Source organism: Gossypium hirsutum, chromosome A02, assembly GCF_007990345.1.
Source record: "Gossypium hirsutum isolate 1008001.06 chromosome A02, Gossypium_hirsutum_v2.1, whole genome shotgun sequence".
Taxonomy (NCBI): Eukaryota; Viridiplantae; Streptophyta; class Magnoliopsida; order Malvales; family Malvaceae; genus Gossypium; species Gossypium hirsutum.
The window spans coordinates 28,795,452-28,811,873 of NC_053425.1; the positions used below are offsets into that span (position 1 = coordinate 28,795,452).

A 16,422-nucleotide genomic window follows, 5' to 3' on the forward strand; every position below is an offset into this window, starting at 1 on the left:
TTCATCAAAAATTCAAAGACAACATATACTAACCCAACACATATCTTTCATTTTCTATCAATTAACTTCACAAAACTCATAATTTCATCAATTGATCAACTCAAAATCATGAACAAAATCAGAAATTAAAACATGGGCTTGATAGATTACTAAGCAACAATCACAAAAACGTAGAAATTATCTAAAACCGAGTCAAAACCATACCTTAATCAAGTAATGTGAATGTTGAATGCTTGAACCCTAGAAATGGTGTTCTTATTCTCTTATTTTCGGTGGAAGAAGACTTAAAATGAATTAATTTAAGTTTTTCTTTTATTTAATATATCATTTATAACTAGTTTACTATTTTGCCCTTACATCATATAATTAATAAACCACCATCCAAAGACCATTTAAGTCATTTAATGCATGCCATGGTCAAATAACCATATAAGGACCTCACAATTAAAGAGACATAGCAATTAAGCACTTTAGCAAATAGAAGGTCACTTTTACATTTTATGCGATTAGGTCCTTTTAACAAATTGAGTACACAAACGATCAAATTTTCATACGAATTTTTCACACATACTAATTCATATATTATAAGCACGGAAAATAATATTAAAATATTTTTTTGACTCAAATTTGTGGTCTCAAAACCACTATTTTGACTAGGGTCTAAACCGGGCTGTTATAGACTATCACCCATGAAAGGCGGACGTGGTCACAGATGCATTAAGTAGGAAGTAATTGTTTTCCTTGGGAGCTATGAATACTCAGTTGTCTGTAACCAAGGATGGTTCAACTCTAGCAGAGTTAAGAGCTAGACCTATGTTTCTTCAAGAGATTTGTGAAGCTCGGAAAAGGGATAAAGATTTGCAAGCCAAGATGACTCAGTGTGAGATAGTTAACGAATCATATTTTTGGATTAGTACCGACTGTTGTTTGATGTTTCGAGATAGGGCCTGTGTACCTAGAAATGATGAGCTTATTGGGAAAATTCTTCAGGAGGCACATAATAGTTGTATGTCAATCCATCTGGGTAGTACCAAGATGTATAATGACTTGAAGAGATTGTATTGGTGGCTGGGTATGAAAAGAGACATCTCAGAGTTTGTGTCAAAATGTTTGATTTGTTAGAAAGTGAAAGCCTAGCACCAAGTACCTTCGGGTTTACTTCAGCTGTAATGATTCCTGAGTGGAAATGGGATCGAATTACCATGGATTTTGTGACGGGATTGCCATCATAACCAAGAAAGAAAGATGTTGTTTGGGTCATAGTTGATCGACTAACGAAATCAACTCTGCTAGCCGAATTGTATGTTTCTGAAATTTTGAGATTTCACAGAGTGCCGTTGTCGATTATTTTGAATAGAGATCCGAGGTTTACTTCTCAATTTTGGAAAAAGTTACATAAGATTTGGGGATAAATTTGAATTTTAGCACGGCTTTTCATCCGTAAACCGATGGTCAGTCGAAAAGAGAAATCCAGTTTCTTGAAGACATGTTGCGGTGTTGTGTTCTTGAATTCCAAGGCAGTGGGGAAAAGTATTTACCGCTGGTAAAGTTTGCCTACAACAATAGCTATCAGTCGAGCTTGAAAATGGTGCTATGGGCGTAAGTGCCGAATACCCTTGTTTTGGATTGAACTCATAGAAAATTATATTCACGGGGTCAACTTATCAAACAGACCGAAGAGAAAGTAAAGGTAATTCGTGATTGTTTGAAAGTCTTCTCGGATAGACAGAAATCCTATGTGGAATTGAAACGAAAAAGAAATTGAGTTCCAAGTCAGTGATAAGGTGTTTTTAAAAGTATCCCCATGGAAGAAAGTTCTCAGATTCAGTAAGAAAGGAAAATTAAGTCCACGTTTTATTGGACCTTATGAGGTGACTGAGAGAATTGAATCGGTAGCTTATTGACTAGCCTTGCCATTCGAGTTAGAGAAGATCCACAACATTTTCCATGTGTCGATGTTGCACCGTTACCATTCTAACCCTTCACACGTTCTTTCACCAACAGAGGTTGATATTCGATCAGACATGACTTATGGCGAAGAGCCGATTAAGATATTAGCCCGAGAGGTCAAGTAATTGAGAAATAAAAGTATAGCACTCGTGAAAGTACTATGGCATCGACATGGGGTTGAAGAGGCCACATAGGAACCCGAGGAGACTATGAGACATCAATACCCTAACCTTTTCACTAGTAAGATTTTTGGAGACGAAAATCCCAAAGGGGGAGAACTGTAACAACTCGATTTTGGGCCTAGTCGGAACAGTGGTTTCGGAACCACTAACCCAAGGTCAGAGAAATTATTTTTTTTATATTCTTTTAAATGTTATAGCATGTTATATGAGTGCATGAAAATTTTGGTGAAATAATTTTAGCGATTGCATGCTTAATTGTGAAAAAGGACTAAATAGCATAAGGGACAAAAGTTTTATTTCATTAGCTCAATGTGTCAAATAGCTAGAGAACCAAAATTAAGGGTCTTTAAAGAGAAAATAGGCCTTTAATAATGAGATGGCCGACCATAGGGACAAAGAAAATCAAAATGTCAAGGTTACGTGAGCTTTTGGTGACTTATTTGACTAAAATAAAATAAAGAAAATGGAGGCTATAGTGTTATTCTTCTCCACCAAAATTCTCAGCAAAAATAAGGGTTTTTTGGAGCTTAAAACTTCAGCCAAGCTATCCTCTTGCAAATCAAGAAATACGAAATCCGGGCCTAGACTGGGGGAAGGTCAAGATAGTAGACTAATTCAATCTAGTCGCCCACTTTTTGTATACCGAGGTAAGTTGTACGTAAGTAAGGAAACTTTATTGTTATTATGTGTTGAATGATTGATTTTGCATAATATGATTGAATATACTTATGAATAATGTATGATGAAATTTAACGTGATAAATTCCTTGTTGAACCTAGGAATAGATTGGATATTCATGCCATGACATTTGAGTGATATGTGTGCTAGTGTAAGACCATGTTTGGAACATGGCATTGGCCACATTATGTGAGCCAGTATAAGACCATGTTTAGGACATGGTATCGGTGTTGATATGTGCGCTAGTGTAAGACCATGTCTGGGACATGGCGTCGGCCACAATATGAGAGCCGTTGTAAGACCATGTTTGGATCATGGCATCGGTATTGAGACGAGAGCTAGTGTAAGGCCATGTCTGGGACATGGGATCGGCCTCAACATGTAAGCCAGTGTAAGACCATGTCTAGGACGTGGCATCGATAATTTACTCTCTTACGCGAGGCTTATCGAATATCCTTTAGTATTCCAAATGGTTTCACAGGTTATTTTTAAAGCTTATCATAATGATATAGAATGATATAATCATGTTGTGAGTGGTACAGGCTTTTATTCAAAACTCATGAGGTACGAGTCTAGGTATGATGCCTAAATGGTAAGAATAACATGAGTAAGTTCTATCTAAGAAAATGATTTTGGGATGATTTTGTAATCTTTGGCTTATATTTGTGATGTATAAGTATGTAGTGATATCTACCTTTGTGCACTCAAGAATGTTGTGTTAGTTTATAACATGCTATGTGTTTAAATATACGTGGTTGACATTGTTACTTATTTACAAGCAACTTACTAAGCTTTATGCTTACTTCCTCTCTTTTCCATTTTCTTATAGTGTCGCCAAGTTAATATCAGGAATCAAGGGACGTTGGACGCATCGATCACACTATCACCTGAAGCTTTTGGTATAGCTAGTATAAATGTTTTGAGTTTGGCATGTATAGGGGCTTGTTCTTTTTGTTTAGTGTCACATTAGTTTAGCCACAAGTGTTGGCTCATATGGATGTGATATTCATTTTGTACAGGCCATTGATGTTGGCTAATATTGATTACTATTAAATACATTTGATTAAAAATTTTCTTGGATATGGATGTTTTGGTTATATGTGTTTATGCTTGGATTGGAGATGTTTGATGTTGTATAGGTTGGTGCAACTAAGGGTGGCAAAAAGGCTTGGTAGATAGCCTTGTCTTTGTCCACACGGGTAAACACACGGTCTGCCCCATGGACGTGTAGTCAGGTCGTGTGTCCCTTGTACCTAAATTTGGCAAAACAGAATGCCCAGTAGGAACCACACGGGCAGATATACGGCTGTGTGTCCCAACCGTGTGGAGGACATGGCCTAGTACACGGGCGTGTACCATGGTCGTATGCCCCTAAAGGGTTGCTAACGTTAGAAATAGAATGTCAAGGTTTTTGCACATCGGCTGAGACACAAGCGTGTCCTGGTCGTTGGGGGACACAGGCCATAGACATGGGCATGTGTCATGCCATGTAAAAACCCCTGTAGGTTCAAATCAAGAATTAAATCCGCACGGCCTAGGGACACAGGAGTGTTTCGATATGTTCAGGCCGTGTGAGCCACACGGGCCTTCAACATGGCCATGTTAAGATGACACACAGGCGTGTCGCCTTTCCACACGGGCGTGTGCCTCTGTCTGCTTGGAAATTTTACAAAATTTTCTTAAAGTGTTTAGTTCTTTTCCGAACCATTTCCAAAGTGTGTTTTGGACCTCATAGGTCTACATTAGGGTTGTTAAGAGGAAGTTTGAAGGTTTTAAAATTTGAGCAAAATTTTATGACTCGAAAATATTTGAATGTATGTGTTTAAGTCGGGTAACACTTCATATCCTATTCCGACGTCGAACTCGGGTAAGGAGTCTTACATGTACGGAATCAAATAGGATATACGGATAACTCGGAAAGCTCGTACAATGCCAACGTCCCAGACGTGGTCTTCCATGTAATCAAATATTGATGTCACTATCTCAGACAGGGTCTTACACAAAATCAAATACGATGCTAATGTCCCAAACATCATCTTACACATAAATCTCAAATCGATGCCAACGTCCTATACGTGGTCTTACACAAAATCACATATCAAAATCCTATGTCATGACATATGTATCCTAACTATTCCTATGGTTCGTAAGGGGCTTCTGGACGTTGTTACGTTATCGAAACTTTCTCAATCTCACATATTCAGCTTCTATAATCATTCATCACAATTCAATATCATATAAGCATGAAAAATCAATTCAAACACATTTATTTGTATATAGACTTACCTCGTATGGAAATGAACGAAAATAAACGGCTATTCAACGACTTTCGATTTTCATCGATCTAATTCTGTTTTCTTTGGTTCTTGATCTAAACACATTCAAATTTGACTTATTCAATCTCACATTCATTCAAATCAATCCATAAACACATATTTAGGGCATTTTACAAATTAGCCCTCACATTTTCACATTTTAACACTTTAGTCCCTAATTTATAAAATCACAAAATAAACATATTTTCTTTTCACACATGCCTACCCGAATTTTCCTTTAGCTCATATAAGCCCACATATTTCATTTATTTCCCATTTTATCCCCTCAATTTCTCATTTTCATAATTTAGTCCAAAATACTCAAATTCATCAAAAATCCCAATACAAAACATAGTAATCTAACACATATCTTTCATTTTCTATCATCAAACTTCATAAAACTCACATTATCAACAATGGAACATATTAAAATCATAATCAAATTCATAAATTGGGGCATGGGCTTGAAAGATTACTAAGCAACGATCACAAAAAAGTAAAAATTATCAAAAACGGATCAAAAACCATACATTAATCATCAATTTCCTTAGCCAAACCCTATGAATTTTTTTCTCTTTTTTTTCTTTCAATTTTAGGCAATAAAGGATGATAATGGACTAAATTTTATGTTTGTTTTATTTAATATAACATTAATTATCAAATATCAATTTTAACCTTTATTTTAAACATATAAAAACACTTAATGGATGGTCATTAATATCCATTAACCTCATCAATGGTCTAATTACATCATAAGGACCTCTCCTTTAATAAGACATAGCACTTAAGTACTTTTAACAAATGGCTAGCCACTTTTATATTTTACGTGATTAAGTCATTTTATCAAATCAGGCACACAAATGATAAAATTTTCACACAAAATTTTCACAGATATAAATTCACATATTATAAGCATGAAAAATAATATTATAATATTTTTTTGACTCGAATTTATGGTCCCGAAACTACTACTCCAACTAGGGTCTAAATCGAGACGTTACAATGTTTGCTTATTGAAAAAGTCCCATTATGGCTTGAAACAGTAACCAAGGCAGTGGTACAAAAGGTTTGACTCTATGACTTCTCATGATTTCAAAAATAGTAGCTTTGATAGTTGTGTTTATTTTAAGAAGAAAATGATGGTTCTTTTGTGTATCTACTCCTCTATGTTGATGACGTGTTGATAGCAACGAAAGATAAATGAGAGATAAGAAAGGGCAAAGCCCAGCTTAGTGAAGAATTTGAGATGAAGGATTTGGGAGCAGCAAAGAAGATACTTGGTATGGAGATTCTCAGAGATAGAAAAGCAATTAAATTGTACCTAAGTTAGAAAGGGTACACTAAGAAAGTTCTTTGTAGGTTCAATATGCAGAGTGCTAAGCCTATTAGTACTCCTTTAGCGACCCATTTCAGACTTTCATCAGCTTTGTCTCTACAATCAGATGATGAGATTGACTACATGTTAAATGTTTCATTTTCTAGTGCAGTGGGATCTTTTATGTATGCTATGGTTTGTTTATGTCCAGATTTATCATATGCAGTTAGTACAGTTAGTAGATACATGACAAATTCTGGTAAAGAACACTAGAAAGCAGTTCAGTGGATTTTGAGATACTTATGAGGCACTACTGATGTTTGCATATAGTTTGGAAGAAATAGAGGTAGAGTCATTGATTATGTTGATGTTGATTTTGTCGGAGACCTTGATAAAATAATATCTCTCACAGGTTTTGGTGTAACAACTCGATTTTGGGCCTAGTCGAAATAGTGGTTTCGGGACCACTAACCCACGGTCAAAGAAATTATTTTTAATATTATTTTATGTGTTGTATCATGATTATATAAGTGCATGAAAATTTTGGTGAAATAATTTTAGCGATTGTATGCTCAGTTGCAAAAAAGGACTAAATCGCATAAGGGACAAAAGTTTTATTTCATTAGCTAAAGGTGTCAAATATATAGAGAATCATAATTAGGGGTCTTTAAAAGGCAACTAGACCCATTTTATAAGGGATGGCCGGCCATAGAGATAAAGGAAATAGAAAAGTCAAAATTAGGTCAAGTTGGTGACCTATTTTGACTAGAAATAAGATTAAAATAAAACAAAAGACTTCATCTTTTCATCCCTTCTCTTCACCACCAAAAATGGGGTTTTGGAGCTTCAAAATTTCAGCCACTCTTTACTCTTACAAGTAAGTGATTTTGATGGTCTTTCTTGATGATTTTTGTATTTTTGGGACCCTTGTAGTATAAGCTAGCTAATGAGGGGACTATTTTGCAAAATGGTTGAAAGTCTAGGGTTTTTCCATGAGAGTGTTCATTTTTTTTCTGAATTTTCATGGAAGAAAATGAATCATGGTTGTTAAATAAACAACTTTTGTGAAGTAGTTTTTATGAAAACCTTAACTAAGGACCATTTTGTATAAGTTATAAATTATGTGGTAAATGTGTGAAATAATTGAAATTGTGAGATTCTATAGGCTTAAAGTAGTTTTAGCTAGGCTTGGTTAATATGGAAATTCGATAAAGAAAATCGATTTACGAGCCTAAAGGTAAAATCATAATTTTGTGAAAGTCTAAGGGCAAAATGGTCATTTTACCAAAATATGAATTATGAAATGGTTAAATTAGTGAACTTTTATCATTTTAGATCAAGAAATACGAAATCCAGACCTAGACCGGGGGAAAGCCAAACTAGTAGACTAAATCTAACTAATCATCCACTTTTTGTATACCAAAGTAAGTTGTATGTAAGTAAGGCAAATTTATCACTATTATGTGTTAAATGATTGATTTTGCATAATATGGTTGAATATGATTATGAATAATGCATGATGACATTAATATGTTAAATTCACGGTTGAACCTAGGAACAGATTGGATATCCATTCCATGACATTTTGGTGATATGTGCACCAGTGTAAGACCATGTCTGGGACATGGCGTCGACCACGATATGAGAGCCAGTGTAAGACCATGTTTGGAACATGGCATCAGCAATATTGTGAGAGCCAGTGTAAGACCATGTCTAGGACATGGCATCGGCATTGATATGTGTGGTAGTGTAAGACCATGTCTGGGACATAGCATTGGCCTCGACATGTAAGCCAGTGTAAGACCATGTCTAGAACGTGGCATCGACAATTTACTCTTTTGTGTGAGGCTTATCAGATATCCTTTAGTATTCCAAATGGTTTCACGGGTTATTTTTAAAGCTTATCATAATGATATAGAATGATATAATCATGTTGTCAGTGGTACAGGTTTTTATTCGAAAATCATGAGATATAAGTCTAGTTATGATGCCTAAATGGTAAGAATAACATGAGTAAGTTCTATCTATGAAAATGATTTTGGGATGATTTTGAAATCTTTGGCTTATATTTGTGATGTATAAGTATGTAGTGATATCCACCTTTGTGCACTCAAGAATGTTGTGTTGGTTTATAACATGCTATGTGTTAAATATGCGTGATTGACATTGTTACTTATTTATATGCAAGTTACTAAGATTTATGCTTACTCCCTCTCTTTCCCATTCTCTTATAGTGCCACCAAGTTAATATCGAGAATCAAGAGAAGTCAGAGGCATCAATCACACTATCACCCGAAGTTTTTGGTATAGCTAGTTTAAATGTTTTGACTGTGGCATGTATAGGGACTTGATCTTTTGTTTAGTTTCATGTTAGTTTAACCACAAGTGTTGGCTCTTATAGATGTGATATTAATTTTGTATAGGCCATTAATGTTGGCTAATATTGATTATTATTAAATGCATTTGATGAAAATTCTCATGGTTGTGGCTGTTTTAGTTATATGTGTTATACTTGGATTGGTTTTGGTTGATGTTGTGTAGGGTGGTGCACGTAAGGGTGGCAAAAAGGCTTGGTAAATAGCCTTGTTTTTGTCCACACGGGCGTGTGTCTAGACCGTGTGTGACACACTGCTTGCCCCATGGACGTGTGGTAAGGCCGTGTGTCTCCTGCACCTAAAGTTGGCAAAACATAATGCCCAGTAGTAACCACATGGGTGGAGACACGACCATGTGTCCCAATCGTGTGGAGGAGTGGCCTAGTACACAGGCGTGTACCATGGCCGTGTGCCCCTAAGGGCTGCTGACATCAGAAAGAGAATGTCAAGGTTTTTGTACATGGGTTGAGACACGAGCGTGTCATGGCCGTGCGGGGGACACGGGTCATAGACACGAGCGTGTGCCAAGCCGTGTAAAAACCCCTGTAAGTTCAAATTGACAAATAAATTTGCACGGACTAGGGACACTATATGCTCAGGCCGTGTGAGCTACACGGGCCTTCAACATGGCCATGTTAAGAAGGCATATGGGCATGTGGCCCTTCCACACGGGTGTGTGCCCCTGTCTGCTTGAAATTTTACAAAGTTTTCTAGAATGCACAGATTAGTCCCGAATCAATTCCAAAGTGTGTTTAGGACCTCGTAGGCCCATAATAGGGACATTAAGGTATTGTGAAAAGTTTTAAATTAGAGCGAAATTTCATAACTAGGAAATGTATGTTTGTATGTGTTTAAGTCCGATAACACCTCGTATCCTATTCTGGCGTCGAACTCGGGTAAGGGGTGTTACAATTGGGGGTTGTGTAATCAGTTGGAAAGCCACCTTTCAAACTATTGTTGCTTTGTCTACCATTGAAGCTGAATACATGGCAATTATTGAGGCTTGTAAATAAGCTATTTGGTTAAAGGGGCTATTTAGTGAACTCAATGAAGACATTCAAATCAATACAGTATTTTGTGACAGTCAAAGTGCCATCTTCCTTACAAAAGATCAAATGTTTCATAAGAGAACAAAGCACATTTATTTTTGGTATCATTTTGTTCGTGATATTATTGCTCATGGTGATATTGTTGTGAGCAAAATTAGTACTTATGATAATCCAGCAGATATGATGACTAAGTCACTTCCTATAACCAAGCCTGAGCATTGCTTAGACTTGGTTAGTGTTCATTGTTGAAGATAAACCTTAAGGGGTTTCATGGAAGAGGTGGAGAACTTGTTCGTTAAGAATACATGTCAAGATGGAGATTATTATAGTTGTGACCCAAATTTTTATTAAAATAAAATAAATGCTGCACAAGAGGAATGCGTATAGAAGTTTACTTTTTCTGTTTGATATTGATTTGAATAATGTGTTTCAATCTTACTGCATTACTTCTATTAGATGTTGATTAGAAAGATTTTCTAAACCTATAAATAGACGCAATATATACTCCTTATATTTATTCGAATACAACATAGTGAATTTTTTTCTCCTCTGCCCATGATTTTTTTCTCAAAAAGGTTTCCACGTAAAATTTGTGTGTTATATTTTTCTCTCTTTTCTTGCTATTATCGACTTTCTATTTTTTCACCAATTCTATATGTTCTTCAAGGGAATGAAACTCGACTCAAAGATATTACTAATTTGCTAATGATCTAACTTTTTATTTTGTTCTATTTTTAATTTTTTATTGGATTTTATTGAATGATAATTTTCTTTATTTCCCATATATATTAGTTATTCAACAATAACATATTTGAGATTTTATTTTTCTAGAATTTTCATATAGAATTTTTTTATTTTTGAATAATTTGGAGCTTTTTTATAACTTTTATATAGAATCTAAGATCAAATTGATAAAAAATATAAAAAAAACTAAAATGATTTCTTATACCAGTTAAAACAAATTATTTTAATGACAATAAAATAAATTGAACAACTATTTTTAATTAATGATTAAAATATTTCCGCATAATTGACTTACTAATAGTGTACTTTAAGACAACAAAAGGAATTGAAACACCCGAAAATCATTTTTGGGCACTTGCAGCCGGATAGTGAGACCCGGCAATAAGCAGACAGATTTAGCATCTTCGCGCACAACACGACAGTCACTTCCTGCACCTGCGAGGGAACTCGGAAGAGCTCACCAAAGCGACCACATCACTCCTTCCTCAACTCAACTCGAACTCGACTCGAACTCGACTCAACTCAGTCCCACATTTCAGCCGCCCTTTCTTTATTTTAATCTTTCTCGTAACAGTTGACAATTTTTAAGGGAAAAAAATAAAACGGCCACCAACCTCACCCAACACTCTCCCCCCACAAAATAAAACCCTAAAACTTGATTCTTTCATCTAATCCTTTCCTCTCTCTTCTAATTTAAACTTATCTTTAGTCGATCGAGCTTCTGCTACCGTCGAAGCTGTCTTTCTCATATCTCAAGCCTCAAACAAGGTATTCCAAATTTTTCATTCTTTTTCTTTTTCTCAATTAGTGAAGTCTCTGTTTGATTGCTTGGATTCCTTCTTTTTTTAATATTTCAAGTTAAACGAGAATTGAAGCCCTAATAGCTTTTGCTGCTGCAGTTAGATTCTCAACTTAATTTGATTATCCTGGATTGTAGACTCTCATTGAGTTACTTAAAACTATACAAGTTTAATTTTTTTTTCTTTATGTTAGTGTTAATTTATTTATAGGTTACTTAATTCAAAGAAATCATGTAATTGAAGGTCATTTAGAGAAGTCAGTACAACTCTACCTAATTATATGTGTCACGCTTCTTTAGTTTCTTTAAATGCTGTAGGTGATGTAGGTACCTTGATGAATGCAGTTAATTATGTCTTTGAGTAGTTGGTTGGCTAGTCATATCTTCATTTATGTTACGCTGGGTAAGGTTTTGAGAACTTGAAAGCTATGCTTCTGAAGCACTTGTTAATAACTTTCCGTCACTCCTCTTATCCAATGCTTAAAGTAGGAATCAATTTGATAACACCAGGTTGTAGGTTCGACTCATAAAATGTAAAGCTACTCTGTCTTCCTTTCATCTCAACTGGTATTATTATCATCGTCATCATTATTGTCATTATTTCGATTTCAAATTCAAATAAGAAATTGCCAAATGCTAGAGCAAGCTGAGAAAATAAATTTTGAAGCTTTCTTTCATGTTAGTTTGAACCATCATCCATAATTATATTGAATTAGTTTGAACCATCATCCATAATTATATTGAATTAAGTTTTGCATCAATTTTGTTTTCCAAATGCTAGGGCAAGCTGAGCCAATAACTCTTGAAACTTTCGTTCTTATTAGTTTGAACCGTCATCCTTAATTATATTGAATTAAGTTTTGCATCAATGTTGCTTGCCAAATACTAGAGCTAGCTGGGCAAATAACTTTTGAATCTTTCATTCGTGTTAGTTTGAACCATCCTCCTTAATTACATTGAGTTAAGTTTTGCATCAATGTTGTTAATAAGTTCCAATTAATAGTTGTGATGCTATTTTCTTTATCTTGGTTTAGGAAGAAAGAACATATTTACATATGTTTAATATAAAAGCATAGGTGATATTGAATAATAACTCCACTTTAAGTCTTATTTATGTTAAATGCCTTTTTTTTTTTTAAATGTCAATTGACAACATAGTTAAAGTTTGCTTGGAGGACAGAGTAGATGGGCTTGTGCTCCATTGTTCTTTCTTTGCAATATGATGTTGAAACTTCTGCAACATTTAGCATTCACCTATTTTTTCTTTGTAAAAGAGAATCATCTAAGAATTCATAACATGACAAGAATAATATCAGATCCACAGTGTTCTAAAAGTTGTTATATATAGACTGTATTTGGGTAATTTGTAGGATTTTATAGAGTATATGATCACGTTAAAATTATTGCCAACATTTTGATAATACGATGAGAATGCAACAGGATTTGGGTCAAAATCTGTGGGAAAAGCCTAGGTCCAACTGTTTCTGATTGCTTGGATATCTTGGTTCATGATAATCTTGGATTTTTATAAAAATGTCTAAAACGAGATGAAATCAGAGTTTTGGAGAAGTGAGTCCTACAAACTAAGAAAACAAGCAAAATGAAATGCATTGTGATGGGAATTTTGTTTCTTTAAGCAAAAGGAGAAAGGGAAGGGAACTTAAACTTCGTCATTACAGTTGCTGCACCATTTTATATGAAAATTTATAGTAGTGCACTTTTTAATAATCTTCTGTTTAATTAAGCTTGCTGCACCACTTTTATCTTTTACTTAAGCCTTAGATTCAACATAAATTTAAATACTCTCCATGTAAAATTTTCCTTTACTTTTTTCTAGTTAACATCTTAAGTTTTAACCTCTTTTTCAGATTGAAATAAAGTAGGTAGCAGAGAGGGGTCTTCTGCAGTGTGCACTATCCTTCGTGTTCCTTAAATAATTTATTTGCAATTATGGGAAAATGTGTTCACCTATGGATGATGATGAGCCAGCAGTGAGATGCATGTGAGGGGCTTGGCTACTTTACAAATGCTTTGATCTCTCTGTTTCTCTTTGTCAGGTTAACCCTCTTTTTAACCTAAGCATTCTAAACGAATGGAAAATTAATGATAAAAATACCAGCAAAAGCTATAATGACTATTAAGGATTGGGGCAGTTTTGACTCTTGGAATGGATTTTAATTGTGTTTTGATTTTTTTTTATATATAACATAGGACTTTGAGATGGGTTCTTGCTTCTCATCCGCAGCCAACGGAAAAAGTGGCAACAAAAGGGATGACCAAGTGACAGATGCATCCACGGCTATAACCTGTGCTTCGCCCAAGAAGCAGAAGCAAAGGCAGGGGCTAGGGAGGTGGAGGAAGAAATCTAGTGGGTTAGTGCCAATGGGTGAGGCAGAGCTTCATCTCATTCCAGGGAGAATGTTTTTGAATGGTGCCAGCAGTGTTGCATGCTTGTATACCCAACAGGGGAAGAAAGGGACCAATCAGGATGCCATGCTTGTTTGGGAGGTTAGTCTTAGTGCTTATAATTCTTCTATTTAGTGTGTTCTGTCATTTTCTTTAATGTAACTTTTCTATCATTGTCGATTTATTTCCTTTCCCTCTATGGCATTAATATGTGATGACTTGGTTTCAATGTTTTTATATTAGAATTTCAGTTCGAGAAGTGATGCGATATTCTGTGGTGTATTTGATGGTCATGGTCCTTATGGTCATATGGTTGCCAAGAAAGTACGAGATTCTCTTCCTGTTATATTATGTACCCAATGGAAAGCTAGTCTTACTGGTGAGCAGAGCTGTCTCAATAAGAGTGAAAATGCTCCTGAAAGCACTATGTCTGAGGATGCTGCGTCTTTGAGCATGGATGATGAATGCTGTGAATCATGGGAGATTGAAGAAAACGAACAGCTTCCAGAGATGTATTTACCTCTTAAACAGTCTATGTTAAAGGCTTTCAAGTTAATGGATAAGGAATTAAAGTTGCATCCAGCAATTGATTGTTTCTGCAGTGGGACAACTGCTGTTACTTTGGTGAAGCAGGTATTAACCATGAGTGGCCCAAAATTCAAACTTAGTCATCTCTTGGATTGTTAATCAAGTATTCAGATGTATTACCACGCTTAAATTTTAACATTTGTATAGTTAATGGACTTGTCTTCTTCTTTTTTCTCCCTAAACAATAACTGCCAAGTTTCAACTTTTGTTGTAGATGCTCATGTATCAGAACCAGAAGTAGATTAATGTGTGTACAGAAATTTAGGATTTGAACTTTGTTAAATTGGACATGGTAATGTATGCATCTTCACATTGTACATGTCGTAAAGGTTTCCCAATAATTTTTGTTTGAGAATCTTGAAAGCTTTATTTCACATTATCTTACAATTTTATGACAATTATTGGCTTCTAGGGTCAGGATCTTGTAATTGGAAATATTGGTGACTCAAGAGCAGTGCTGGCAATGAGAGACAAAGATAATTCTCTGATTGCTGTTCAATTGACTGTTGACCTGAAGCCTGATCTGCCAAGTCCTTCTCTCTCTTTCTTTATCTCCTCTCTCTCCCCTCTCTCTCTTGAACTAATAAGTTGTTGCAACACTTATGTTTAGGGGAAGCTGCTAGAATTCAGCAATGCAGGGGAAGGGTCTTTGCCTTGCAAGATGAGCCTGAGGTTGCACGTGTATGGTTGCCCAATAATGACTCACCTGGTTTGGCAATGGCTAGAGCTTTTGGGGACTTCTGTCTGAAGGATTTTGGGTTGATTTCTGTCCCAGATGTTTTCTATCGCCGCCTTACTGAAAGAGACGAATTTGTCATTCTTGCCACTGATGGGGTATATTCATCTTTGTAGTACATCAATCAAGTTTGCTTGAAAATTGTGTAGAACTCTGAAACCTTTTTTTTTTTTCCTGGTTCATTATAGCCTACGGGGGAGTCCATTTATAAATGCTCTTCCTTTGTTTCGACATATTATCTTTATGTTGCCACCATGTGGCAATGTTCTTAGATAGGCAAAGCAGTTGGCAAGTTTTATTTTGTGTTAGATAAGGGTTGAAAATACCCGCCATTGTAAGGACATTTATACATATGTATGTATATATTTACCTTTTTTTCCCCTTGAAGTTCATATAAATTCAAGAACTCAATTTTAACTTTGGTGCAGGTTTGGGACGTCCTTTCAAATAAGGAAGCCATTGACATTGTGGCATCAGCCCCTAGTCGCTCAACAGCTGCCAGAGCTCTTGTAGATTGTGCTACTCGAGCATGGAGGCTTAAGTACCCTACTTCTAAGAATGATGATTGTGCTGTCGTATGCCTCTTTCTGGAATATTTGCCTGCAAGTAATGGAACTGCAGAAGAGAATGACTTAACAAGGATTCCTAAGGAATGCAGAGAACCTATGGTGGCTATTGATGAAAATAAGGGATATTCTCACACTTCAAGTCTTGGTCAATCTGATGCATTTCATGGTTCTACGGAGATAGTTCCTGTAACTGAACTGACAGAAGAAATGTTGTCTTCGAATTTCCCAGGCCAGTCTAAGAGGAGTCTTGCTGAGTGCATCTCAGTTGCCGATGATGAAGAGTGGTCAGCCTTAGAAGGTATTACTAGGGTTAATAGCTTATTAAGCCTTCCGAGGTTTCTATATAGTCATAAAAGATCAACTAGTTCGAGAAGAAAATGGTTATGAGAACTGACACAGAAGTCATTTAGCAAAATAAACATGTTTTGGATGATCTCACATTAATGAATTATGATATTTGTTGTTCAGTGATTTTAAAACTTTATTATTGTTGTTGCTGCTGCTGCTGTTATATATGATGTGTTTCTTTCCCTAGTTCTCCTATGGAATCACCTCTCCATACCTGGTAAGCATCTTGGTTGTGTTGCTGTCTTCATTGCTGATGATCTCTTGGCTTTGTGGTATAAAAGTTTGGGTTTAAACTCTGGCAATCCCATTCCCTCCTGATTATCAAATGTACAAAAAGAATTCCGTTCAGCAGTATTAGAGGTAGAATG

General features: G+C 35.6%; 1 protein-coding gene across 6 annotated transcripts; it reads left to right on the forward strand.

Moving 5' to 3' along the window:
* Positions 1-10,919: 10,919 nt before the first annotated feature.
* LOC107951049 (probable protein phosphatase 2C 6) lies at positions 10,920-16,173 on the forward strand. Of its 6 annotated transcripts, none has more exons than XM_016885942.2 (7): positions 10,920-11,376; positions 13,276-13,464; positions 13,619-13,915; positions 14,057-14,446; positions 14,814-14,931; positions 15,012-15,235; positions 15,566-16,173. In XM_016885942.2, the coding sequence occupies exons 3-7, from the start codon at positions 13,628-13,630 to the stop codon at positions 16,091-16,093; spliced, it is 1,548 nt and encodes a 515-aa protein (XP_016741431.2). In that variant the 5' UTR covers positions 10,920-11,376; positions 13,276-13,464; positions 13,619-13,627; the 3' UTR covers positions 16,094-16,173. The 6 variants fall into 6 exon arrangements, with proteins under 6 accessions (XP_016741431.2, XP_040942982.1, XP_040942980.1 ...); XM_041087048.1 differs by having other exon boundaries at positions 10,941-11,376; positions 13,653-13,915; XM_041087046.1 differs by having other exon boundaries at positions 10,941-11,376; positions 13,288-13,464.
* Positions 16,174-16,422: the final 249 nt, after the last annotated feature.

Coding starts and splice junctions, on each gene's coding strand:
- LOC107951049 (XM_016885942.2), top strand. CDS start 13,628: ATGGGTTCTTGCTTCTCATCCGCAGCCAACGGAAAAAGTGGCAACAAA. Junction 13,916..14,056: donor ATGCCATGCTTGTTTGGGAG/GTTAGTCTTAGT, acceptor TTTTTATATTAG/AATTTCAGTTCGAGAAGTGA. Junction 15,236..15,565: donor TCATTCTTGCCACTGATGGG/GTATATTCATCT, acceptor ACTTTGGTGCAG/GTTTGGGACGTCCTTTCAAA.